The sequence below is a fragment of the Selaginella moellendorffii genome, unplaced genomic scaffold (assembly GCF_000143415.4).
Source record: "Selaginella moellendorffii unplaced genomic scaffold, v1.0 SELMOscaffold_116, whole genome shotgun sequence".
NCBI lineage: Eukaryota > Viridiplantae > Streptophyta > Lycopodiopsida > Selaginellales > Selaginellaceae > Selaginella > Selaginella moellendorffii.
The window spans coordinates 242,757-268,279 of NW_003314377.1; the positions used below are offsets into that span (position 1 = coordinate 242,757).

The 25,523-nt window shown below is 47.5% G+C and overlaps 5 protein-coding genes across 8 annotated transcripts in view; 3 read left to right on the forward strand and 2 right to left on the reverse strand.

Annotated features, from left to right (window-relative positions):
• The first annotated feature begins 3,260 nt into the window (after positions 1–3,260).
• Positions 3,261–6,190, forward strand: LOC9635422 (transketolase, chloroplastic). Its single transcript, XM_002991139.2, has 7 exons — positions 3,261–3,778; positions 3,858–3,948; positions 4,007–4,112; positions 4,180–4,462; positions 4,517–4,665; positions 4,724–4,877; positions 4,929–6,190. The coding sequence occupies exons 1-7, from the start codon at positions 3,293–3,295 to the stop codon at positions 5,886–5,888; spliced, it is 2,229 nt and encodes a 742-aa protein (XP_002991185.2). The 5' UTR covers positions 3,261–3,292; the 3' UTR covers positions 5,889–6,190.
• A 78-nt stretch (positions 6,191–6,268) lies between these two features.
• LOC112342703 (nuclear pore complex protein DDB_G0274915-like) lies at positions 6,269–10,164 on the forward strand. Its single transcript, XM_024664927.1, has 6 exons — positions 6,269–6,735; positions 6,789–6,871; positions 6,921–7,080; positions 7,149–7,412; positions 7,469–8,065; positions 8,124–10,164. The coding sequence occupies exons 1-6, from the start codon at positions 6,403–6,405 to the stop codon at positions 9,876–9,878; spliced, it is 3,192 nt and encodes a 1,063-aa protein (XP_024520695.1). The 5' UTR covers positions 6,269–6,402; the 3' UTR covers positions 9,879–10,164.
• A 29-nt stretch (positions 10,165–10,193) lies between these two features.
• Positions 10,194–25,523, forward strand: part of LOC112342704 (probable protein phosphatase 2C BIPP2C1) — a 24,844-nt gene continuing 9,514 nt past the window's right edge. The window contains exons 1-11 of one of the 4 annotated variants that reach the window (XR_002991058.1): positions 10,194–10,515; positions 10,574–10,680; positions 10,732–10,766; positions 10,828–10,876; positions 10,931–11,015; positions 11,073–11,236; positions 11,288–11,431; positions 11,479–11,610; positions 11,667–11,824; positions 11,872–11,914; positions 11,973–12,047. Coding sequence is in view for 3 of the 4 variants with exons in the window: in XM_024664929.1 (XP_024520697.1) it covers positions 12,749–12,751; positions 12,808–14,352 (1,548 nt within the window). In the remaining variant the exon portion in view is untranslated. The other 3 variants (XM_024664931.1, XM_024664930.1, XM_024664929.1) reach the window with 3 other exon arrangements.
• Positions 14,754–25,523, reverse strand: part of LOC112342709 — a 24,331-nt gene continuing 13,561 nt past the window's right edge. The window contains exon 2 of the mRNA XM_024664936.1: positions 14,754–15,653. Coding sequence (XP_024520704.1) covers positions 15,129–15,653 — 525 coding nt within the window. The 3' untranslated portion in view covers positions 14,754–15,128. The remainder of the gene's footprint in view (positions 15,654–25,523) is intronic.
• Positions 16,925–17,641, reverse strand: LOC112342708 (putative germin-like protein 2-1). The gene has a single exon (XM_024664935.1). The coding sequence runs from the start codon at positions 17,623–17,625 to the stop codon at positions 16,960–16,962; it is 666 nt and encodes a 221-aa protein (XP_024520703.1). The 5' UTR covers positions 17,626–17,641; the 3' UTR covers positions 16,925–16,959.

Below are 25,523 nucleotides of genomic sequence, written 5' to 3' on the forward strand. Positions count from 1 at the left end.
ATAATCTTTAAATGCATTTGACCGAGTTGGAATTTACTTGTGCTACCACATTTTGAATGGAATTTCCATATCTTATGGCATTAGTGTGATACACATGATAAAAACTTTTATCCCTTTAAATTGCCCCATCACAATTTCATAATCTAAACCATCTAGTAGTGCAATTTTTAGAACAAAAGCCATTGCATAATCATGATGATAGAAGACATTTTTTAGGAGAATAAGAATAACACTTTATTTGAGAGAGAGTTTATGTGGTGGGAGACTAAAAGGTGTAATAAAATTTAAAAATTCTATTGGAAAGTTTTTAGAATGTTCAATGCCAACAAAAATTAACACATTCATAAAGAAATTATTTTATTCTTCAGTTTTTTCAATCATTAAACTTAAATTAGATAAATTTGCAATTCAGGCATGTCCATCATTCCTGGACTTCCAGATGAGCTGGTGTTGGAACATGTCCTGCCGTGGGTACCACCATCTGCAATGCTGACTTCCAAAGCCTTTGAGCGCAGGATTAGAGAGTTAAAGGAGAAGCGACTACTGATTTTTGGTTGGAGTCAGGGCTTGATCTGCGGTTGCAAACTTGGCGACGTATTGAACTTCCTCCAGGAGTCAAAGCAAATTGCTTCTGTGAAGGTAGAGAGCTCTACGGCTTCTTTTCTGAAAAATTCACTCTGGAAAGATGTTGTCGGGTGCTGGCTAGATTAGATGACGATTTCTTCAGTAAGGGCAAGAAGGCTGCCTGGAACCAATTAATCCAGTGGTGTGGTAGTACATGGAAAACGTCCTACTTTTACCCGACACACCTAATCTCTGGCCAAGGAGGACATGTTCGGAAGATCTATTTTAGCAGAGTCTCAAATTTCTTGGCAGCAACCGAGATTTATGTCCCATCCAAAGATGGTGAAGCTATCGAGTATCACAAGTTCGACCATGGAAAATACAGCTGGATTTCCTCAAGGCTGATTGACAAGTTGGGGCTACAAGGAGATAAAAATTTTGTGTGTGTGACGAAATACCATGGTCTGTATGCTGCGGTATGGAACGAGGCAGAGGGTCAGTTGAGTATTTGTCATGGCACTTGTCCAGCAAGCTCCAGGTCGTGGAAAACATTGTTCTACCCGTGGAACAGAGGGTTGGACATGGATAGCCTTATCTGGGCAAAAGTTAGTGACATCCTTGACAAGTTAGTGGATTCAAAGTTGATGAGCTTGGATGCCAATACGTTTAACTCTATGGTGTTGAAGACGGATGTTTTGAAAGAGCAGAAAGCAAAGCTTAACTTTGGGATGCAATCAAAAAGATTTTATATGGGCAACAGGTAGCGGAATTGGATATCAAGTTCAGATTAACCCAAGTGGAACTAAATTCAAAAGAACTGATCTCCAAGTTGAAAGTCACCCTATTACGGAAACATGTTTAAACAACTGTGGATTGATACGACTTTACGATGACGATGAAGATGAAGATTAGCAAAACCAACGAACAAAAGAGAAGAAATGAATGAGCAAAGAGAAGAAAGGAACGAGCACAGAGAAGAAAACAAATAAATAGAGTTCTCCCGTGATAAAATTTGCACTCGGGGAATTTAATGAACCATCAGAATTTGATAGCTGTTAGAGGTTTTTATATGATCTTCCAATTCCGATGGGCGAATTTACGAAAATGGACCAATCTTTCTCTCAAAAGTTTGCATCATACCTTTGTTCCAGGTCCTGACCAGGCCATCCGATTTGGAGTCCGAGCTCTGTGAATGCACCACCTCCGAGCGACGAGCATCCGGGTCCTGAAAAACCGGCATTTTAGAAAGAAAGAAAGGACGATTGGATATCAAGGAAGAGGAGATAGAGTTCATATATCCGGCACATGGCATACTGCTTGAACGAAGGCCTGGAAGATCTTTGACAAGATCAGAGGCAGGAGCCCCAGCGACGAATCCAGCCAGAAATCCCAGCAGCAGCACGGATGGACGAGGCCCTACATTATCAAAATGGCCAAGAGACAGTCTATCAAAGGGAGAGTAAATAAAGGAAGACATCCAAAAGGCCCGCGGTAAAGAATGGGTTTTTTTTCGTGTGCTCTGAGTGGGAGAACAAGATAAACTGCTTGTACTTCTCCAACGCGGTGCCTCTTTTCATCTCGGCCATTGTAAACGCTCGCGAGAGCACTCCGGGATTGGTAGGTTGAGGCCATGCAGCAGGAGTTATGGAAATGAATCCGATGACGAAGTCCTGATGGTCTGCGGCCATTTCGCTGCTGCTGCTGCTGTGTAGTCGCCCTGTGCCAGAATTCCTTTGGGGCCAGTAGCAGCAAACCCCCTTCGTAGTGTAGAGTTTACCATGAAAGCTTGAAACTTTCCGGAACTTCTAACCTTGAGCTTGAGACAGGCACTATGTGCGCGTTTGTGATGTCCGACCAGTCCACAAGACCTCTACAAAGTAAAACTTGGCTTTGAGTACAAAACATCGAAAGAAGGATTGTAGAGAAACACTGGAACTTCAGGCCAAGTCACAAGCAAGAGCTCGCTAACGAATTTGCAAGGATACACATTCATCATGTTTCTGGCGCGTTCTTCTTGCACAGCTCCTGTGGTTAATGCAAGAATGACCATCGATTGACCAAGAGGACTGGACATTTTCTATGGTCCTTCCTTGGACAGGACTCCACCGCCTGGTTTGTCTTTTTAAGACACTCTTCACTCTAGAAAAAACGTAGAGCCAGAAAACGTTTCGGGTTTCTTGATATGGAGGATTGGCAACTACTGCATAGAAATGCTGCTTGAACTTGTCCGGCAGATCTTCAGGATGGTTGTAGTTGTGTATGTGAACTCAGAACCATAACGAGAGAAGTGATGATCATACTCAAAAGAGTAGCGCACTCACTTCCACAAAAGATTTGCATCGCAAGCATAGCAATAATTAAGAAAAATTCTAAGAAGTTCCATAAACCTTAACCCTAAAACAGTCCAAAGGTAAAGATGTGATTTGATGCTTGCGATGCGAATATGATTCCAAGCATTGGAATGTGATGACGTGCCGGAGGAAAAAAACCTTTGTGGCTTATCTAAGGATAAAGCGGCATTCCTCGGCCACAAAGCCCAGCGGACGGTCACGATTGGCGCTTCGCGCCATTCAAAGGCGGTGACCGCCGGAGACTATGAGCCACTCGTCCCGGCCATCTCCAGCCGTTCATTTGCCCTGGTTATTATCATAACCCCCCATGGTAATCTAATGCCAGCGGACTTCTTAAGGAGAGTGAGAAGGGAATAGTCTAGGCTAAGCTCGAGGCCATGGCGTCTATCCAGTGCAATGCCGGGCGGCTCGCGGCGTCGGCGCCCTCCCTCGCGACCTCCTCGCAGCCGGATCGCGTCGCCAGCGCCCGATTCGCCTCCTACACAGGTCTGCGCCAGGCATCGAAATCGCTCTTCGCCGGCGCCTCCTCGCCACAGATTCGTGCGCTGCCGATTCACAGATCTGGCAAGGCGTCGGCGACGGCCGTGGTGGAGACCGCGCAGAAGGCCGACACCAAGCTGATCGATCTTTCCGTCAACACGATCCGGTTTCTTGCCGTGGATGCCGTGGAGAAGGCGAATTCCGGCCACCCGGGGCTGCCGATGGGATGCGCTCCAATGTCTCACATTCTTTTCGACGAGGTCATGAGGTTCAATCCCAAAAACCCTTACTGGTTCAACAGGGATCGCTTCGTTCTCTCGGCTGGTCACGGATGCATGCTCCAATACGCCCTTCTCCATCTTGCTGGCTACGACAGTGTCAAGGTAGGCTCTCCATTGATCTAGTTTCGAGCTTTTCTATCAAAGTTCTTCCTTTCAACATGGATTTCTTGTTTGTTTCCAGGAAGAGGATTTGAAGCAATTCCGTCAATGGAGCAGCAGAACTCCTGGTCATCCAGAGAACTTCGAGACTCCCGGCGTGGAAGTCACGACTGGTAATTGTTGACTCACTCGTGTTGAATGGTTGTTGATTGTGGCTTGCTTTTCAAACAGGACCTCTTGGCCAAGGTGTTGGGAATGCGGTCGGCTTGGCTCTTGCTGAAGCAAATCTCGCTGCTCGCTTCAACAAGCCAGACGCTACAATTGTCGACCACTACACGTAAGTTCTCAGTTTTCTCGTTTGTGCGCGTTTCCTCTAAGAGATTTTTCCTCATTTTTCCTCACAGCTATGTGATTCTCGGGGATGGCTGCAACATGGAAGGCATTTCTAACGAGGCAGCGTCTCTTGCCGGACACTGGGGACTGAACAAACTTATTTGTTTCTACGATGACAACCATATCTCTATCGACGGGAGCACTGACATTGCGTTCACAGAAGATGTCGAGAAGAGGTTCGAGGCTCTTGGCTGGCACACAATCTGGGTAAAGAACGGAAACACTGGCTATGATGAGATTAGAGCTGCCATTGCTGAAGCTAAGACGATTAAAGACAAGCCAACCATGATCAAGGTATACGAGTCATTATTGTTATGATTTGTCATTGCCTTCTATTTTTTCTCTTAGGTGACGACCACAATCGGATATGGTTCGCCGAACAAGGCCAATAGCTACAGTGTCCACGGCAGTGCACTAGGCTCGAAGGAAGTTGATGCTACGAGAAAGAACCTTGGCTGGCCTTATGAGCCATTCGTTGTTCCGGAAGAAGTAAAGAGGTATATTTTGTCACATGATCATCGGGCTCGAAATGGTTCACTTGTAATTCTTTTTCAGCCACTGGAGCAAGCACACCAAACTAGGAGCTGACTTGGAAGCTCAGTGGGAGGCCAGCTTGGCTGCTTATGAAAAGAAGTATCCAACAGAAGCTGCGGAGTTCAAACAGCTCATTAGTGGGGAGCTTCCAGACGGCTGGGACAAAGCTCTGCCGGTAAAACTTTCAGATTTGTTCATCCATGGTTTCTTAATTTCCTGTTCTCAGGTCTACACTCCTGAAAGCCCCGGTGACGCCACCAGGAACCTTTCACAAACCAATCTCAATGCATTGGTCAAGGTTCTTCCAGGACTTATCGGCGGCAGTGCCGATCTCGCCTCGTCCAACATGACACTGTTGAAGGCCTATGGCGATTTCCAAAAGAGCACCCCCGAGGAAAGAAACGTCCGGTTCGGCGTGAGGGAACACGGAATGGGAGCTATTTCCAACGGCATCGCTCTCCACGGCAGCGGCCTCATCCCCTACTGCGCAACGTTCTTCGTGTTCACAGACTACATGCGTGGAGCCATCCGGCTGTCCGCACTCGCCGAAGCCGGAGTTATCTACGTCATGACGCACGACTCCATCGGTCTCGGCGAGGACGGCCCGACTCACCAGCCGATCGAGCACCTGGCCAGCTTCAGAGCAATGCCAAACATCTTCATGTTCCGGCCAGCCGACGGCAACGAGACGGCGGGCTCGTACAAGGTGGCAGTGCTCAGCAGGAAGACCCCCTCGATCCTGGCTCTCTCCAGGCAAAAGCTCCCTCAGCTGGCCGGCTCTTCGATCGACGCAGTTTCCAAGGGCGCCTACATCCTCAGCGACAACTCGTCCGGAAACAAGCCGGACCTCATCTTGATAGGCACCGGCTCCGAGGTGGAGATCGCTGCAAAGGCCGCGGACGTGATCAGAAAGGAAGGCAAGAGCGTGAGGGTGGTCTCGTTCCCGTGCTGGGAGCTGTTCGAGAAGCAAAGTGACGAGTACAAGGAGAGCGTCTTCCCGAGCGAAGTGACTGCCCGAGTGAGCGTGGAGGCCGGGTCGACGTTTGGATGGGGGAAGTACGTTGGAAGCCGGGGTGTGGCGATCGGACTGGACAGGTTTGGAGCGAGCGCTCCGGCAGGAACTCTGTACAAGGAGTTTGGATTCACAGTTGACAACGTTGTTGCGAAGGCAAAGTCGCTGCTGTGATCTCTTCACATCCAATCCAGCAAAGAAGTTCCTTGGCGAAGTTTTTTTTCTTCACGCGAGAGAGGAGGAGCTAATGAATCCGCTGACACTATTCTTATAAGTTTTTTTTTTTTCTTGTTAGATTTTTTTTCTTGCAGTTAAGCATGAAGAAGAACGAAGAAAAAAAAAACCAAGCAAATCGGGAAGAGCGTTTCGAAAAAATTGTGGCCGGTTTTGTTGCTGTAACGTTGCCAGGCTCTCTTTGTTCTATTCTATATGATTAAACGAAGTAATAAACCACAGACCAAAAGAGGCTATTGGAATAAGACTGGTTTTCGATTCGATTCTTACAGCTCAAAAGGAAGAGGGCGCGTCGCACGACGACGATGGATAAGCTTTGATTTCTCAATGGCCGTACGGGCCACAGGCATGGCCGCCACTGGCATTTGTGGACCACAGGGCGGCTGAGAGAGAAACCCTAGTTGTAGAGCTTTCCTCGCGCAGGCGCGCGCTAGGGCAGCCTAGGGTTTTGGGAATGGCAGGGCCCCTGCAAGGTCCAGCAGCAGGATCGCTGGATCGGACTCCCTACGGCACAGGTCGCGGCGCTGCTGCTGGAGGGAAGATCAGGTCGGCGCGGCACCACCAGAATTTCAATCAGGATCATCAGGTCTCCAAGCCCGGGGGAGTGAGGAGAGGGCCGTATGACAGGCCCGTAGGGCGGAATCCTCCGCAGCCGGCGGCTCGGCGAGGTGCTTGGATTGGATCCAGGATTCTCAGCGGCGCTTCGTCCTTCTTGTCTTCCCTCTTCCGCCGGGACGGCGACGAGACGCTTGCGCTGCCGGCGCCGCCACCGCCGCAATCTTATCAGGTGAGGAATGGGATTTTGGCAGCTGACTGACTGTAGATTTTGATGCTCGTCAGGAGGGTTTAGTGAATCACGATGTGAATTTTGGGGGCTCGGGAGACCAGATTGAGGATTTGCTCAAGGACCGGATTTTTACAAGGTATTTGTGGTGTGCTCTGTGTGTTCCTACTGACCTTGGTTTTTACCAGGGAGCAATGTGACCGCTTTATCAAGGTTTTGCAGTCCAAGCTCCAGCCCACTATTCCTAATGGTCTTGTTGGTGATCGAGATCAGCGCTACCCAGAGGATGAGCTGGAAAGAGAACGGGAGAATGAAGGGGAACGAGATCGACTTGCGCAAAGGAACATGGTATGTATAAAGTCCTTGCTACTCATTTTGCTGTTGGTCTCATGATAATACTTTTGGTGGTCTTTCAGGACCATCATGAAGACAGTGGGTCTTCGCCTGTTGACATCGCCAAGGCTTACATGGATAAGCGTTTGTCACCTGTTCCTGCGTCTGTATTTCCTATTAGAACTTTGGACTATGAGCGTACACATGAAGAGTACCGAGCTACTACTCCTCGAGTGGCTCCGACACCGCTTTCTCATATCAGAATAGCTACGCCGGGGCATACACCATATGTAAGACTGCCCAAACAACGCCCAAACAACGTGCGTGCGACTCCATATCCTGTGGAGGTTCGTGGTTGATTTTCTCTTTGGTGCTTGCATTTCTTACAACTTGTTTTCCGCAGAAAAAGAGACGTGTGGACGATGAGCTAGAATACACTGGGCGTCGTACAAAGTTGAAAATGACTCCAGCAAATGGCCCGCCTGTTTCGCTACTGCCGAGCGCGTCCAACGGAGGCTTCGCTGGTAGTTATTCCGATCGAATGAAAAATCTTCAAAGAAAGAGATGGGAGAAACGGAGTAAAGAAGATTCTGCAGCGGCCGTGCCAATGCAATCGTCAGAAACAGCCAGGAGAATTCTTGAGACACTCGAAATCTTGACACCGCCGAAGGTCATGTCTCTAGAGGAAGAACTTGCTGTCGTCAGGGAGAAGCGGCCAAAGGAACTATCACCTTCGATGATGAGCGAGCAGGCACGAAAAACTGAGCTGACTTTGGAATGCCCGCTTTCCGACGCTTTACAAGATCATTCTCCCAGCCACCGTGCTACTGAAACTGGAGAGCCATCGTCATCAGCAGCCCCAGTAACAACGTCGGCTGAGCCAGCTGAAAACGATGCTAAGGGTAAAGCGGTTACGACGTCACCCGAGCTAAGTTCTCGTCCGTGGTCGCCTGTCTCGGCACAAATGACCAAAGGATTTCGTATGAATGCCGCTATGGAGGTAAGCTTTTGTTGTAAGAAGGGAACTTTGTGCTTACATTTTGTTGCTGTTATCGCAGGAGTCCAATTCTGATGATGAGGTCCAACCGATAGCAACCCCAGCAGTGTCTACACCCTCCGAAACAAAAACAACACAACTTTTTGCATCTCCAAGCTCTGTAGCTGACAGTAAGCCATCTTCTCCGCCTTTGGCCACTCTTACTGTACCGGCGGCCGAAAGCAAGAGTATGTTTGCATTTTCTACCGCGCCAGCGGCAGAGAAGAAAGCAACTTTTGAGGTGCAGAATACTCAGACGTCGTCGCTTTTATTTACAACTTCTCCAGCAACCAGTACGGCTGCAGAAACGAAGTCAACTCAACTATTTGGATTTGCAACTGACAGTAAACCAGCATTTGCGCTTGCAGCAACTTCTACTGTTGCAGCGACCGAAGGCAAGGCTACTGTTGCGTTTCCTAGCACAGCAGTGGCAGAGAAGAAGCTATTCGCTGGGTTCGAGAGTTCTCATTCGACAGCACCTTCATTCACAGCTGCAAGTAAATCGGGTCCTCTATTTATGGCAACGACAGAGACAAAATCAACTCAACCATTTGGATCTTCGAATGACAGTGGGACACTGTTTGCATTTGGCGCAGCTTCTACTGCACCGGTGGCTGAGAGCAGAGGTGCCTTTGGATTCTCTAGCGTTCCAGTGGTGGAGAAGAAATCAGCGTCCGAGTTTCCGACGCAGGAGATTAAATCATTTACCACTCCTTCAGCTGTCAGTAAAGCCGTCGAAACGAAATCAACTCCGCTTTTCGCATCGTCAAGCTCTGCAACGGACTTTACTCCTTCCACAACCACTCCTGCAATGCCGGCAGCTGAAAGCAAGGCTACTTTCGCATTCTCGAGCGCTCCAGTGGCGGAGAACAAAGCGAGCTTCGAGTTTTTGGCCTCTCAGACATCAGAGACAAAGCCGGCTTTTTCATTCATCGCCACTCCAGCATCAGCTACAGGTAAACCGGCGTTTGCACCCGTCCCGGCAGCTGAAAGCAAGCCGGCCTTTTCATTTACGAACGCGCCACCAGCGGAAAAGAAGGCAGGCTTTGAGTTTGGAGGCGTAACAGCGCCGGCATCTTTCACCTTTGGTTCCAACACAAACACCAGCCCGAGTATCTTCGGCATAGCTTCCTCAGCACCTTCTCCCACCACAGGCACGAGCTCTGCCTTGGGAACCGGGGACATGGAACAGGACATGGCCGAAGAGCCCGCGAGTGCTGTCCAGACGTCGCAGCCTGTAGCGTTCGGCAACACTCCGGTCCCGGCGGCTCAACCGTTCGTGTTTGGAAGTCCACCAGCACTGCCAACGTTTGGAGCGGCGTCGGCTCCCGACTTTGGTGCTCAGCAGACATCGGCACCGGCATTTGGAGGCTTTGGATCGCAGCCATTTAGTTCTCAGTCTTCACCTTTCGGAGCTGCGGCTACTTCCGGCAGTGCTACCACCCCAGCGTCGGTTCAACCCTTCGTGTTTGGAAGCTCTCCGCCAGCACCAGCGTTTGGAGCGGCGTCAGCGCCTAGCTTTGGTGGTGGCAGTCCGCAAGCCAACCCGTTTGCGTCGCAGCCGCCGTTTGGTTCTCAGCCTTCGATCTTCGGCGCCCAGCAACCGGGGGCTGGAGCTACCCCGGCCGCTCCGGTGTTTGGATCTCAACCAGCAGGGGCGAATCCATTCAGTGGCTTTAGCGGATTTACAGTGGGAGCAGGGAATGCAGATGGCGAGCAGCGGACGAGGAAGCTTTTCAAGGCGAAGAGGACGGGTGCTTCGAAGAGGGGGAAGTGAGAGGAAGAGGAACAGGAAATGGTGGTGGTGGCGGTGGCGGTGGCGACGGTGGCAGTGATTCTGGCTGGAGCTTAACAGGGAAGAAGAGAGGACGCTGGTTTTTCAGGCAGGACTGACTCTTGATCGATCGAGCTAGCGAAGTTCCAGCGAAGAAAACTCTCTCGATCGTTCGAGCTAGCGAAAATCCGGAGAGAGAGCTATTTTGCAGAGGTTGTCATGTTGATTGGAAAGTAAGCTATAGTTTTTTTAAATGAGAATGGATGGATCCGCTATGATTTTCTTGGCCTTTATTTTTCTGTTAGTTTAGTTACGATGGAAGGAAATTAGGGCTCCTGGTGCTTGGCTATGAGGCGTATTTCCTGGGCGGGAAGGAACGCGGGTATGGCGCTGTCGATGCAGCAGGACAAGGCCGTCACGGCGATCGCAGCGGCCGCCGCAGCTGGATGTAGCTTGTCCCAGCAGCAGCCATGGCAGCGGCGAGCTTCGGCCGGATTCGCGAGGCGCCAGGGCGGATTTGATGTCTTGAGGTTTGCTTTTGGGGGCCGTGAGAGGCGGCTTCAGCATGGCATGCCGCGGCAGTCGGTGCTGTTCTCCAAGCTGCCCTTTGATGAGATTGCCTCGCAGTTTTCTACGCGAGGTAAGAATGTAGCTTGGAATTTTTGGTGAGGTGTTGCTGATCTCTCTATCTCTTGAAGCGTCCGAAGAGACAACGCATGTTACTTTCGATGAATCGGCTGTTTCCCTCCCACAACCGGCCAAGAAGTTTTCCACGCACAACTCAGCTTGCAAAAATGGCGAAGAGGTTTGCAAAAAAAAAATTCCTTCTCTATATACTGAAGTCTCAAGCTTGCAGGGGTGCCAGAATGCTGAAACGGATTCTACCAGCCGGTGAGCTTGTTTACTTTTCGCGTGGCCATTGGTGAAATTCATGGTGTTCTTGCTTTTTAAGGTTGCTTCGACTCGACTATGCTGCCGCGATGCATCCCCATCCTGAGAAGGTGCAAAGCTTACTTGCTAATTTTTGTAGATCTTCTAAGCTTTGCTGTTTACAGGCTCAAAGAGGGGGTGAAGATGCTTTCTTCACTGAAGGCTCCTGGATGGGTGTTGCTGATGGTGTTGGGGGCTGGGCCGGAGAAGGTAAGACAAATCTTTCTTTGAGTCTGTTTCTTCAAAAGAGTTTTTACTGGTTTTCAGGCATTGATTCGGGGATGTATTCTCGGGAGCTTATGGGACATTGTAAGGCATTGGTTGTAAACAGCAAAGGGAAACCGGACCCCAAGGACGTGCTTGTCAAAGCCGCCGGCAGTACAAAGGCCCAGGGATCAGCAACGGTCCTTGTGGCTGCATTGTTTGAGCAAGTAAGCTAGTCGGATTTGATGTTTGAGGCTGAGTCGGGTCATATGTTTCAGACACTGTACGCAGCAAACTTGGGAGACTCGGGGTTCATCATAGTTCGCAATTGGCAAGTAGTTGCAAGCTCGGAGCCCATGCAGCATAGTTTTAACTTTCCGTTTCAAGTTGGAACCTTTGGTGACCATCCGACGGTTGCAGAGGTACTCTTGCTTCTTTTCCCTTAAGTTCGCTAATTTTCCGTCTACAGGAATTCAAGATCCCTGTCTGCAAGGGTGACATTATTGTTTTGGGAACTGATGGCCTTTTTGACAATCTCTTCAGCGACGACATAATCGAAGTTCTTAAAAAATCTCTTGGGTCCGACCAAGTCAACTTGAAGGTGAACTCTCGCTGTTGAAGAATCTCAAGATTGCTGATAGTCTCTTCACTTTACAGGCAGCTGCAGCAGACCTTGTAGCTGGGGCGCAGGCCGAGCGTTTGGACAGCCCGTTTGCCAGGGCGGCTGCAAAGGCGAGAATGAATTGGAGCGGTGGAAAGCTAGATGATACCACGGCAGTTGTGGCGTTTGTGACGTGATATTTGAGTCGCGAAGGGTAAACATTTCAAGCAGTTTTTGCGGAGGCCAGTGTAAATTGCTCAGGCCGTTAATTTTTGCGGTATTTCCGGTTCTTACGCTAATTGAGGTATGACATCCTTTTGATTTGATTCAAACCGCTCATTCTTTGTGTCTTTGGTGTCCAGCCTTCATTAGAAACTGGTTTAAATCGCAGGTAGCTGCTGCTGAATCTTCCTTTTAGAAATCAAGGTTTTGTTCCATCAGAAGGTTCACAGACTGGAAGTTCTAACCTCACTGGAGATTGAACACCGGACAGGACAGGTATCTCTTCTGTTTAGAGGGAACTGCTCAGGGTCACTTGAGGTGTTAGACATGTAGTTTAGCTGGACGATCACGAGCAAGCTCAAGATACTCAAGCTCTCCGGCAACATGATCTCTGGCTCGTCCTTCTCGGGGGTACATCGAGCTGCTAGGCCTTTGGCACGATGGGATCTTTTGCGACTGCGTGGCTCTCCAGGAGCTCTTCAACAGTCTCACATCCTCGTCCAGCAGCAAACTCCAGAATGTCATGCTCGGCCCTACATCTCTCAGCCATCCAAGTGGGTGTGCGGGCTTGGAAGTGCTCGAACAACGTTTCAGAGGAGCTCGTGTGGGCTGTATCTTGTCTCTCAGCTTGGGCAGACTCTTTGAGTTTGCTCGGATCTCTCGGAGAACCGGTTGGAGGTTCTGAAGGACTAAGTGGTGGAAACCCTGCTACGGTCGGATAGCAACAAAGAGCTCACGGAGAACAGCTTGAAGGACAGCTCCAGGCGAGCTCGTGTGGAGGATCCTTGGATACCGCTCTCGTCCCAGTACCGTGAGACTCCACCAGAAAGATGGTGAGGAAGGTGGCGACAAGCCAATTGGCTGGAGCCGTGACTTCCTTCTTTGTCTCGAGTATTTGGTCGCGTGTCCCGTCCACATGGTGAGCCACGGAATTGTTTCTTAGTTGCTCAAATCTTAATTCTTTCTGATCTCCAGGTTGGTAATCACCATCACCAACTAAGAGGAATTTTTTGCATTGAGGCTTTGGAGTTCGGTAGGCGGCGAAGAAAAACTTTCCAGGATCGGAGGATGAAAAGTTACAGCCCGAGCTTGCTGTTCTTCGTGCTCCTCTTCTCCGCTGCGGCACTGCTACTCGTATGGATTCTCGACGTAAATTCCGACTCCGCGATGATGTCCCGGAGCCGAACTCTGGGATCAAACTTCCGCATCAGCAACAACACCACAAGCTACAACGGCAGCGACACTTGCAGGAGTAGGAACGAGTACGACGTCTACAGCCGCCGAAGATCGACGAGCTTCGAGCCATCCGAGTCGCTCCACCGGAAAATCCTAGAGTACGAGGCTTTGCACGGGAGGTGCGCTCCGGGGCCCGAGCAGTGCGCGAACTGTAGTACATGCGGCTACCTCGTCTACGTTCCCGCCAGCCAGGGGATCGGAAACAAGATGGTGGCTATAGTAGCAGCGTTTCTCTACGCGCTGCTCACCGACAGGACGATGCTGATCGCGAGGTTGGAGAATCTGGACACGCTCTTCTGCGAGCCGTTTCCATCCAGCTCCTGGCTGCTGCCGTCGAGCTGGAAGCACCTCGAGTTGGCGCCGTGGGACGCCTCCAAGTGGATTGGGAGCCTGGCTGGTTCGCCCAACTGCAGCCGCGGCGTCGACGTGAGCTTCCCCGAGGTGGTGGTGGCCTATCTCGATTACAACTACAGGGACCAGGACAAGGCCTTCTTCTGCCAAGATCAACAGCAAGCTCTCAACTCCAGCGCGCGGTGGATCGTCCTCTCCTCCGGCCAGTACTTCACTCCGGCGCTCTACAACGTCCCGGCTTTCAGGAGCAAGCTCGAGGAATGGTTCCCACAGCAGGAGGCCATCTTCCATCTCCTGGTGAGGTACCTGTTGCTTCCCAGTGACTTCGTGTGGGACAAGGCAGCCAGGTACTACGACGCGTACCTGAACCAGGCCGAGCTTCTAGTCGGGGTCCAGCTGCGAAACCACATCTGGTTCTCGCCACCCAACCTCGCCGAGGATACGTTCGACTGCCTGGTGCAACAAGGCGCGCTCGCAAACACCACCCAGGAGCGAGCTCCCAGATCGCCGGTGAGGAAGAACAGCAAGAAGGTGGCGGTGCTGGTGGTGTCGCTCAACTCGCAGTACTCGGAGACGCTCAAGAGCAAGGTGCTGGGATACGATCTAGCGGACGGCTCCTCGGTGTCCATCCACCAGCCGAGCGTGGAGGGGGTGCAAAACACAGGGAACTTGGATCACGACGCACAGGCGGTGATGGAGATCTACTTGCTGTCGATGAGCGATGTCCTGGTGACGAGCCCGCCATCCACGTTTGGCTACTCGGCGGCGGGGCTGGCGGGGATGAGGCCCGTGCAGTTCGTGTGCGACCAGAACAAGAGCGTGGTTTGCTCGGTGAGGGAGACGATGGAGCCGTGCTACCACGTTTATCCGGCTCAGTTCGCGCTGGACAACATTGAAAAGTGCGAATGCGGCGTGGGTTTCAGACTAGTCTAAAGGACGTTCTTAGAAAGGATGTTGTCTTAGAAAGTTGTTAAAGCTTTAAGATTTTATTTTCTTTCTCGTGATAGATTTCTAAGTTGCTCCTTGGGTGCATCACGGAAATCTAGCGTCATTTGTAGACTTGCGTGGTCAGGTCATACTCTTGGCCCACGCAAAGAAATCCAGGTAATTTGGTACCAAGAGCTTATAGACTTCAAATGGCGAGCTGTCTTTTGTGCAGGACTTTGAAAAACTGCTCGTATAGTGTTCTGGCGTGGAAGCTAACGAGTCTTTTTGACAAATGGCACGCGCAAAGGACTTGACTGTTTACCAAGCCCGGTGGAGAACTTTTTGTGTGAATATAAAACACTGGAGGCCCATTGGATCCAATCGTATCGGAGCAAGCACAGCTCTTGGTTCTTATACAACGATATCATCACTACGTTTAGTGCTTTGTGGCTGGAATGGATCGTGGAAGGATGCTTCTTGCCATCGCATTGGTGATCATGATCAGCGGCAACATCGAATGTTCCAGGCCGGGCTCGTTTTCGGTGATGAGCCAGCAGGCCGAGCTTTTCAATTCCGAATTGCGCCTTCCTGTTGTTAACAAGATCCACAATCTTTTCGAAAGGACCTTCCGGAGAATGCTCATCCAGGGTCAGCCCACGCCATCCTCCGGCCCTTCCTGGTGCTGCCACGACCATCCATAGCATTTTCCTAAAACGATTTTTCATTTCAATACCACCATTATTTGGCTAATTGAAGGGGCGGACAGCCACGTGGCTGACAAGTCACGCTGGGAGACGGCGGCGAATTCTCCTCCAAATCCTCCGCCTCCACCCCTTTCCCCATTCTTCCCCACCTCCGCTTCCTCCCATTACAGTCACAGCTTGCGTCCATGAGGCGCTTGTCTCACCAAGGTGAAGGGGAATGATAAAGGCATCTTTCCATTTTTCCCTGTCAACTTCAAGAGACTTGAGAGCTGCTTGGAATTCCCCGAAGTTCCAGTCCAGCAAGTAAAGTCTCCACAAGACTTTCAGGGATGTCTTGTACAGCTGCGAACAATCAGCCGTGGTGGTGGCTTGCCCTTGTTCTGGCGAGAAGATCTGCAAAGAGGAGCGGCTGCAGTGAGTCTCGAAGATTCGCAGGTCGTTCGGATTGGGCATGGCTTGAGGGCCGGGCAGGGCAGGAGGGACAAGAGCCGGTGGTGCTAGAACAAGCTGCAGAGGGAAGTGGGCAGCACTGGCAAAGGCAGATTTTTTCCCACTTGACGATGGAGTCTCATTGAAATGCACGTCTGGTGAGATGATCAGCGTCTTGGAGACAGGATTGTAGACCTTGTAAGCCTTGTGTTCAATGCCATAGCCTAGGAAAATGTCGCTTGTTGAAGTGAGTTTTTTTTCTAGTTTTAGAGGGGATATGGACGCCATGGAAGGTGCGCTAATCCATTTGAATTCCACTTTGTGCAAGAACCCTTGACAATCCTGGACCTCAACATTGGCAAGCACTTAAACGTGTCTTTTGGTACTTACGAGATATGTTTCCTTACAGTCTTAAGGCCAAGAGTCAAGCTTACTGGGCTGGCTTTGGCTATATTGTTTAGCCTTCGGTGTTGGGCCGGGTGTCGTTGAGGAGGCGGCAAAGCCAGATGGCCTTTTTGCATGCGGAACTAGCCTCCGCCTCACAGCTGGAGCAGGCAACGACGCTCTGCTTCTTGCTGCCAATTGCATTGTAATCACAATCATCACAAGATTAATTCCCGGACGAAACACGCACCACGCTGGGAGACACGTCCAGTTCTTTCCATGTTATGCAATCTTAATTGAACATCACAACAGCCTGGAAATCGAGTCCGCTGCTTCATCCCACCAAACAATCTGATCTCGTGCACAGCATGAAACGAACATTCTCTGTGCCTCTCCTGATAGAGCCATACAGGACCTTCTCATGTCCAGCCAGCCACTCGATTATTATATGCAGCACACTCAAATACATCCAAGTAAATCTTGAAATCCTCGCAGAGTAGGCTAAATGAGTCTGCTTGAGGAGGGCTTAAGTGAGTTGGCAAGGTGTAGTTTTGGTCTTTCCCTTGAACATTGTAAGATCATGGACCTCACGTCACTACAGTGTCACCTTTAACTCATTGTAACGCCCCATAAAGGGATTACTGCGTTTGCTCAAGTCCTCGATGGGAGCGTGGAAGGTGATAGCGCCTACATCAGCTCCGTGAATCGCAACAAGGATTTCTTTCTTCTCATGACAGGGGATTTTAGGATCGCGCCAGGCAGGGATCACTTCGTCTGCATGATCGATATCTTCGGCCGTGGCAGGGAGAATGCCGAGGAATTGCTGCGTGCCATGCCGTTTGTGCCGGATGCTCTGATTTGTAGGGCTTTGGTGGCATCTTGCCGATCGCATTACGATATGTTTCGGGCATTGGATCGACATATATGGCAAATCGCTCCAAGAGCGTGTTTAAAATGGAAATTGGCGGGAAAGCGATGTGTTTGTTTTCTATTCTATCTAGCTGTGCATACTATCGAAAGGTGGAAAAAGAATTTATTTATATATGTAACTTCTTTCCATTCAGTCAAGTCAGCCTCCCAACCTTTGGAGAAACTTTCAAGTCATGCCGATGAGCTCTCTCAACTTCTGGATGAGACCACGGTCGTCAATCTGGAACGCTTTTGCGATCACGTCGTCGTTGATTGGAGGACTGGAATCAAACACCGCCTTGGCCACCTGAGTCGCCCCGGGGTTTTGGCTGTTGAAGCCAGCCATTGCAACCGCAGGCTCCTTTCCAACGTTGAGCTGGAAGTGAATGAGTCCCCGAGGGAAGACGAACAGATCTCCAGGATAGAGCATTTGGGCGAAGAGCTTGTTGTCCGGCAAGGTGGTGACGAATCCGACTAAGAGGTTCCCGTGCACGAGGAAGAGCAACTCGGATCCTCGGGGATGGACGTGGGGGGGATTGGTGCCGCCGGGAGCATAGTCGATGCGGGCGAAAGCTACACCAAAGGTGTTGAGACCGGGGAAATTGTTGACACTCGCCAGCGTGACGTTGGAGCCGAGCTTGTTGTCGGTGTTCCCGGGAGTCGCCAGCAGGCTCGACTTGAAGTCCTCGGCTTTCACATCGGCGGCCGCCTTGCAGACGACGCCGTTCACTTTGATCTTGGAGCCATTGTCTGCAACGCAAAAGTCCTGCAGCATATCTTCATCCGCAGCATGTACAAACAAGATGGAGCTGATTGCTAGGAGGAAGGATAGAACAAAACGAAGATGAGCCATCTTGCGAGCTTGGAAAAGACTGATGGAGCTATATGAGGGAGGGGCAGGCATTTTATAGCCAGAGGAGGGGAGGCGAGGTCCTTTGGATGACTTCGTCGTGAATCGTGCACGATTTTAGGTACACGGTCTTCTGTTCCCTTCTATTTCATTTTTTACTCTTACTGTCCGCGTAACACAATCTGATTTGTTTGCTGCCAAGTCGTCTCGGAAGTTTTCTTTTACCGGGCTTGTCTAGAGCCGTCAAAATCATCTTTTCTTAGATGATGACGACCTTGGTTTTGATGGTAGGAACCGGTCTCAGTGAAACTCGAGTTTTACACGGTCTTGGTAAAAGCTTGACACTAAATTGCTTTATTCTCCAGAGACTTTTTATATGTGGAGTTTTAATGGAATTATTATGGATTGTGTAGGTCCATTGCTGATACAAATAAACTATGGGTATATCGACCAAAGGTACGTCTATGTAGGTTATCAATTTTGCAGACAATTATGTTGTCAGAAGGATACTTGCTCACGTAGTCATGAGATATATATAGTCATAGTCATTGTGATTATTGCTTGCATCATTGTCATGGGCAAAATAGAATGTTTATTGCTGCCACTTTATTAATCAGTTTAATGAAATAAACTTATGATATTAAAAAGTTTTATAATTTGTCCCACCATTGCAATCTAGGAAAGCATCCAGTTGGGGTGGTGGGAGTGAACTGAGAAACCCAATAAGGTTTAGACTTTGGGTTAAGGCATGACATTTTTGCCTTGAGTAGATTCAAGCTCCATGAGAAAGATCTAACAAGTATTGAGCAAAAAGATCTCACCTAGCTTGCCTTGTCCTTTGTAACAAGTAGCTCACAAATCCACTCATCCACTCATTATTTGGCAACTTAGAAATAATATAAACTTCCATTTTACTCAAAGTAGTTGATGGAGTTAGAGGGTTCTTTAGTTGCTGTTGAGCTGACTTAGAAGATGTTTCTTGAGGAGCATCCAATAGCTAAGTATCCAAAGGCCATTTGAATTGTCATTCATATCACTATCTATACAAATGGACTAGTTGGATTTTGAGTTGAAATAACTATAACCAAAGGATCTCCAAGAATCTCACTATCCTAGCTAAGAAGATTATAGCTTCTTCCAAGCTCCAAGCTCCTACTAAACTAGCTCGTAAAATTGTCCATATTGCTACTCTTGCTGCAAGCTTTGGCACCATGCCAATCTAAAAGTAGGCCTAGGCCTTAGCCTCATCCATGAGCACAAGAAGGGTCTAAAACTCTAAAATCTTTGCTATTTTTGTGTGCCTATAAACCTGTAATGTGAAAGAAAGAAATAAATAAAGGATAAAAAATAAAGAGAAAAGAAGGGAAGAGTGGAGTGGATGCTTGCTATTGCACTTGCTTGACTTGATCTTGCACTTTGCTTCAGCTAAATATAAACAATTACATAAAAATTGAGAGAGAAGAGTAACTTAAAGTCCTTCAATCCCCCAAAAGGCTTTTGTTAAGGTTGTGAGCAAGGATAGGCTTAATATTGCTTGAGTACTTTAGATCTTGAGTATGTGGATATGTGGAGAAGGGAGAAAAAAGGCAAGCTCGAGGATTCAAGTTTAGGGAAGTAAACTTGAGAGGTTCAAGGTTAGGACTGTATTCTTAACCTTAACGTGAGTAGTAGCGACTATAAAAGTAGGACTTAGAATGTTTTTAGACTTATCCCTAATACAAAATACATTGCAATACATCATCATTCTGCCTATCTCTCTTTGGCTCTTCATGGCAATGGCAATGTCTTACTTACCCACCGCCTTCAAGGGATCAAAGGCATGGGACTAGCACCTTCAAGCACATGTTCACAGTCTCTACTTGGCTTGGCACAAGCAGGTAAGTGCATTCATCTTGTTGTGTTGTTTTAGATTTAGGGATTAGATTAGATTTGAAACTCCTAGGAAGATCTCATATGGACGTTTTCCTCCTAGTTTAGAGATTCCAGGAGTTTTCACTGGCAACCACAGTGGGATAGAGCAGATCAAGACGCTCATTTCCCCAAAACTTCAAGGAAAACAGACTAAAGACGCACAAGAAAATGGCATAAGAAGAAAAAAAAGACCCAAAAATCAAGAAAAACAAGAGCGTAAAACAAAAACGGTGGAAAATTATGAAGGAATGAAGAAAAAAATGGATCATAAGACCAAAATATAAAGAACACTTGAAGATTGAAGCCACCCAAGTTGTGGAAAACTTGGAGCGTACGCGTAACTGTTTTGGCAAGAGGTTGAAGAAAGTGAATATTCCAAGAATCTGTGATAAGGAAACAACCAAGGAAAAATTCTAGTGGCTGGAGATGGAGGAAGAATGAAAAAGCACGACTGCCCATTTGGAGACACAAGCTATACAAGATATGAGGACTGCCTTTTGTGTGGTTTCAAAAATTATGCAAAACCATACAAGCAATGCTATTCAAAATGGCAATGCGACACTTGCAAGCAAGCAAAAGTAAGACTCCAAATCAGGGATGAAAATGCCACAGCGGAGGAGAGAAGAAAACAAGAAGAAATACCCCAAGAAAACGACACCAAAAAGAAAGATGATAGTTTAGAACAAGTAGCAAAACAAAGCTTTAGCTGCTTACGAAAACTACAAGAAACAATTTTGCAACTCTTTTACAAATTGTCTAGCAAATAGGAAGAATGCAAAAATGAGGAAATGTTGAAAGAAAAATATGTTTACTTCGATTTCTTTGCAACTCGAAGAACTCTGACTTGGGGTGTATCGTGGACACCTCTTTCAACAAACAATTGTCGAATTCCTAGGCATACACAAACATGAAACTTTTCAACCATTAACGCTTGCTTTCAACACTGATTTGACGAGAGTCATAGCAACAACAAAGTATAGCACCTTTGAACCACGAGTTCGTTGGTTTGTGGACACTCTTAGATTTAGAGATTTCGAAGAGAATGCGGAATTACTTTACCGACTTCTTCAAAGTCCTCTTCGTGTAATGCTACCAACAAGCACTCTTATTGAACAATATACTATAGCATATTGGCACCATTTAGGATGGACAAGAATAGCTAGAAAATTAAGAAATCAAAGACAAGGCCGTCAACAAATTTAAATTCGGAATTCAAGTTCAAGAAACCGATGGGAACCTGAACTTGAGTCAAGTTCAAGGGAACGACTTGAAAACTCAAGGATAACAAGTCGAAGGAGGAGAAATTTAAGATAGAATCATAATAGGCCAAGATTAAATACAGTAACAAACTTCAACTTTGACACTAATGTCCAACATCGAAACCCTAGCCTAGAGCTACATATCACTCGCAACCAACAAGGAAGAGTGCGTCCAAGTAGTCTCAACATTTTAAGGAGTATTTTAGGAGATCTTGCGTCAAGATTTCAAACTTATAATGCAAGAGTTTTAATTAAGACTATCCCTTGGGAAGTTCGTGAAGCGATCGACTCTGATCGTGAAAGAGAACATGCTATATGACAGAGGGAAGTAGAACACCACCAGCAAGAACAGCATCAGGGAAATGCACCATCACGAAATCGACTATAGAAAAAAGTGCACTGGATAAATCTGCGCACACATAGGCTTAAAGCAACAAGAATCTGTTGGAAACTATACTGTGACGTGTGGACGTCATTAGAGACTAGAAACATACGAGCAGTAGGACATTTAAAATACAACCACTACTATATTCAGGATTTTCAAATATTACCAACGACAAAAGCTCATAGTGAGAGCTTGCATACCACAACAACCAACACATCATAAGAGATTAAAACAATTGTTCAAGATTGGACTACTAGAAAGAATTGCAATCATTTGCATACCTGCTTGATCCCGAAGTTGGCGAACAGTGTCCAAATTTACTAGCGAACAGCTATATCGATCAATTTATGACACAACCGACCTGCTTCCACAAACAAAATCGTACTTACTTACACCACCAGATTTTTCAAATACAAGACCTTTCCTGAGCTAGACTCAAGAAAGTGACCTCGAGAAGAAACTCGGGAAGAATTGAGACAGAAAAACTCAATTGAAGATTCAAGACATAAGAGCTTGACTTTGCAACAAAACCAACTTGCAGAAGACTCAGGACATAAGAGCTTGACTGACACGAACCATAGGAATATTCCGAGAATATTCTATGGCTTGTGGGATTTAAGGCCGTAACGCCTTAAGGGTTGGGAGGTTGGCCTAGGGTTCGCTCTCTTGTTCGTTTCATTGGTATCGGAGCAGCACGTTCTTTTGGGGATGGTGGGAGAGCAAGACATTGATCCTGATGAGGAGTATGGCGTTAGTGATGATAGCCATGACGATGCAGAAGAGACTCTTGATGATGTCGTTGTGCGGCAAGGACTCCAGATTTCTGAGGTTCAGAGCGACATAAAGGACGTTAAGGATTCCGTCAATCTCATTAAGGATTTCTTGCTTCGCATGAACCCTCAAAGGTTGAATCAATCTCATGTCCGTGATTACCATTGGTATGTCAAACATGCCAAGGATTATGGTATTGTGGAATGGAAATCATCACCGGATGTTTGTGATAGTCAAGAGGTTGATTCTTGGTTGGAATTGTGGGAAAGTTGTTGGTCTCACAATCCTTGTAAGGATAAGGTGAAGATAGATTTCTTTGTGACGAAGTTTACGGGCCATGCTTCTTCGTGGTGGAAGAACTACATCAAAGCTAATCCGAAGCCGACTTCTTGGACTAATTTGACAAAGGTTTTCCGCGCTTCGTTTGTCAAGAAGTTTGAAGAAGTTGATCTTGTGAATCAATTGTTAGAGATCCGGCAAGGGACTCTGTCTTTAGATGCGTATGCCCGCAAGTTTTGTGATCTTTGCCTTAGTCTCACAGGCACCTATAATGAGCTGCTAAAGGTGCAATGTTTTATCAAAGGATTGAGCTCGGTGGATGTGCAGCAGAAGGTCAAGAAGGATTTTCCAGCAACATTGACTGATGCTATCACTAAGGCTCAGATCTTTTCGCCCGAACCATCAGTCAACTCGGTCAACTCTGGTCAACGAGATAGTCCACAGAGTAGTCAACGTGATGACCAGCTTGCTAATTCTTCATATTCGGGGAAGAAACGGTCGTTATTCCGTTGTGGCTCGAAGCATGAAAATGGCAGTGAAGCTAAGAAACTTCGTTTGGACCAGCGAGAGAAAGACAAGGCGGAGGGCAATTGTTTTCGTTGCCATAGAGCTGGACATCAGAGCAAGGATTGTTCTAAAGGGGTCAATGAATGATAAGGTGACTGTGGTGGAAATTATAGGCAATGATGTGAGTGATAGTGCTTTTGAGGCCATATTGCTTCAAGTTAGGCATTCTCTCGCCTTCATGAGCCACAAGTTTGATATCACACAGCAGAATTGACCTACTCAAGAATGGCGACATTATCTAAATGGATCGGACTTCCATATAGTTTCAGATCATCAGTCTCTTCAGATGTGGATCTTCGAGGCCGCCTTGCTCGTTGGCAAGAGTTCCTGCAGGAAATGTCTGTTAAGATCCGGTACAAGCATGGAGGTGACAATAAGGTGGCTGATGCGTTATCCAGGATAGTAAATTTTATCTCGTTCGTGAAGCTATCCAGCGATCTCTTGGATGAGCTTAAGGAGTTTGCTGACTTCGACTCCTTTATCACTGATATTCGCGCGAAGGTTTTGTTGAGGGACGCCTCTACAGATTTGAAGGGTGACAAGTTTGCATCATTCGAAATACGAGATGGAATCCTAGTGAAGAAGGGATGTGTTGTGGTTCCTCATGTTGACAAACTCATCAAACGGATTTTGGTTGAGTGTCATGATGTGCCAAGTGCTGGGCATCTGGGGGTATTAAGAACATATATGTTGGTGAAGAGGCATTTCTTTTGGCCTGGGATGAAGTCAGATGTTGAGAAGTACGTACGTGGTTGCTTGACCTGCCAGGCGGTCAAAGTTGATCATCAGAAGCTTGCTGGCCTCTATCATCCTTTACGTATTCCCGAGAATAAGTGGGATAGCATCTCGATGGACTTTATCACTGGTTTGCCCAAAACCTTTTGAGGAAATGATGCTATTTGGGTTGTTGTGGATCGTTTGACGAAGATGGCTCACTTCTTCCCTGTGAAGACAACGATAAAAGCTTCTGAACTTGCTCAGTTGTTTGTAGATCGGTTATTCAGTCTCTATGGTTTGCCGGGTGACATTGTGAGTGATCGGGATCCTAAATTCAGGTCCAAGTTTTGGCAAACGGTCTTTGAAAAACTAGAGACTAAACTGAGCATGAGTAGTGGTGAGCATCCACAATCTGATGGGCAGACAGAGCGCATGAATCAGCTATTAGAAGATATGCTACAGTCTTTTGTGGGAAACTTGACTCGACAGGGAGTATGGGAAAAATACTTGCCTTTGCTTCAGTTTGCTCACAATAGCGCTCATCAATCGGCTATTGGCATGTCTCCTTTTATGGCGATGTATGGCTATGAGCCTAGGTCTCCTGTGAATTTGAATTTGGCTTTGGTTCGGGTTCCTCATGCTTGTGATTTCCTGGAGGATATGCAAGACAAGCTTGAGTTGGCAAAATTGAACATGAGGCAAGCTCAAGAACAAGACAAAAGATTGGCTGATGAGCATCGTCGTCATCAAGAGTACAAAGTTGGTGACAAGGTTTTCCTTAAGCTGTCGGATGCACAACGATCTCTAAAAGGAAGTGGTAGTGCTAAGTTGTCCCCACAGTATTGTGGGCCTTGGACAATTTTACAGCGTGTGGGGGATCTTGCATACACTTTGGATTTGCCAGTTAGTTCGAAGATTCATCCAACGTTCCATGTGAGCAAGCTTAAAGTGTGTTTGCACTCTGGTGATATCGTGGATCAGTCCATCATCCAGGTTCCAGAGATTGATGCAGAGAAGGCTGGTTCGGCCAATATTCTTGCTCAAAGATTGGTGAAAACATGCCGGAAAACAACTAGGGAGTTGTTAGTTCAGTGGAATGGTTATTCCATGGACGAAGCTACATGGGAAACTGAGGATGACGTGAAGAGAGTGTTTCCGAGTTTTGGTTATGACTTGGATGACATTCCTGAGGAAGGGGAGAATTGAGTTCTATAGCCGTATTGCTATATAATCTGAACCGTTTGTTCTATTCTCATTCTCTTGTTTTCCATGACCGTATTGTCATGTGAGAAAGCCGTATTGCTTTCTTTCTTTCGTGACCGTTTGTTGCGATGTTGGTGTTGCCGTTTGCACATCTTTTCTCCATGGCCGTATTGCCTTGGACTCCCTTCATTTGAGGCTCGTTTAGCTTCTTGAGGCTACCGTATGTGGCTGGCTCATGAGGGAGGGGAGAATGACACGAACCACGGAAATATTCCAAGAATATTCCATGGCCTGTGGGATTTAAGGCCGTAACGCCTTAAGGGTTGGGAGGTTGGCCTAGGGTTCGCTCTCTTGTTCGTTTCATTGACTTTGCAATCTATGAAGAACAACATTTGACTCAAGACAACTTAGGCAAAACATAAATTCAGGAAACTTACCTTAATATTCAAGTTGAGAAGACTCAGCAAACTGAATGTACAAACACAAACCAGACCCAATCAAGATCTGGGAAAGAGATCTTCGACAAAAGAATCAAGAAGTGAAAAAGGAAGAGATAGAAAAAGAGAAACTAGAACAACAACAGCAACAAATTTTAGAAACGATATTAGAGAAGTACGACAAAGAGGATAAAGAAATTCAAGTTGCCGAGTCGAACAACTCAGCCAAAGATAACAAAGAACTAAATATTGAAGATGCCCAAAAGTTTGAGGCATTTGAAGAAGCAGAAAACATAGCACCAAAGTTTTACTCCAATCCAAACTCACCAGAACAACAACTTCACCAACAAAGTCTACAACTTCAAATGGCAT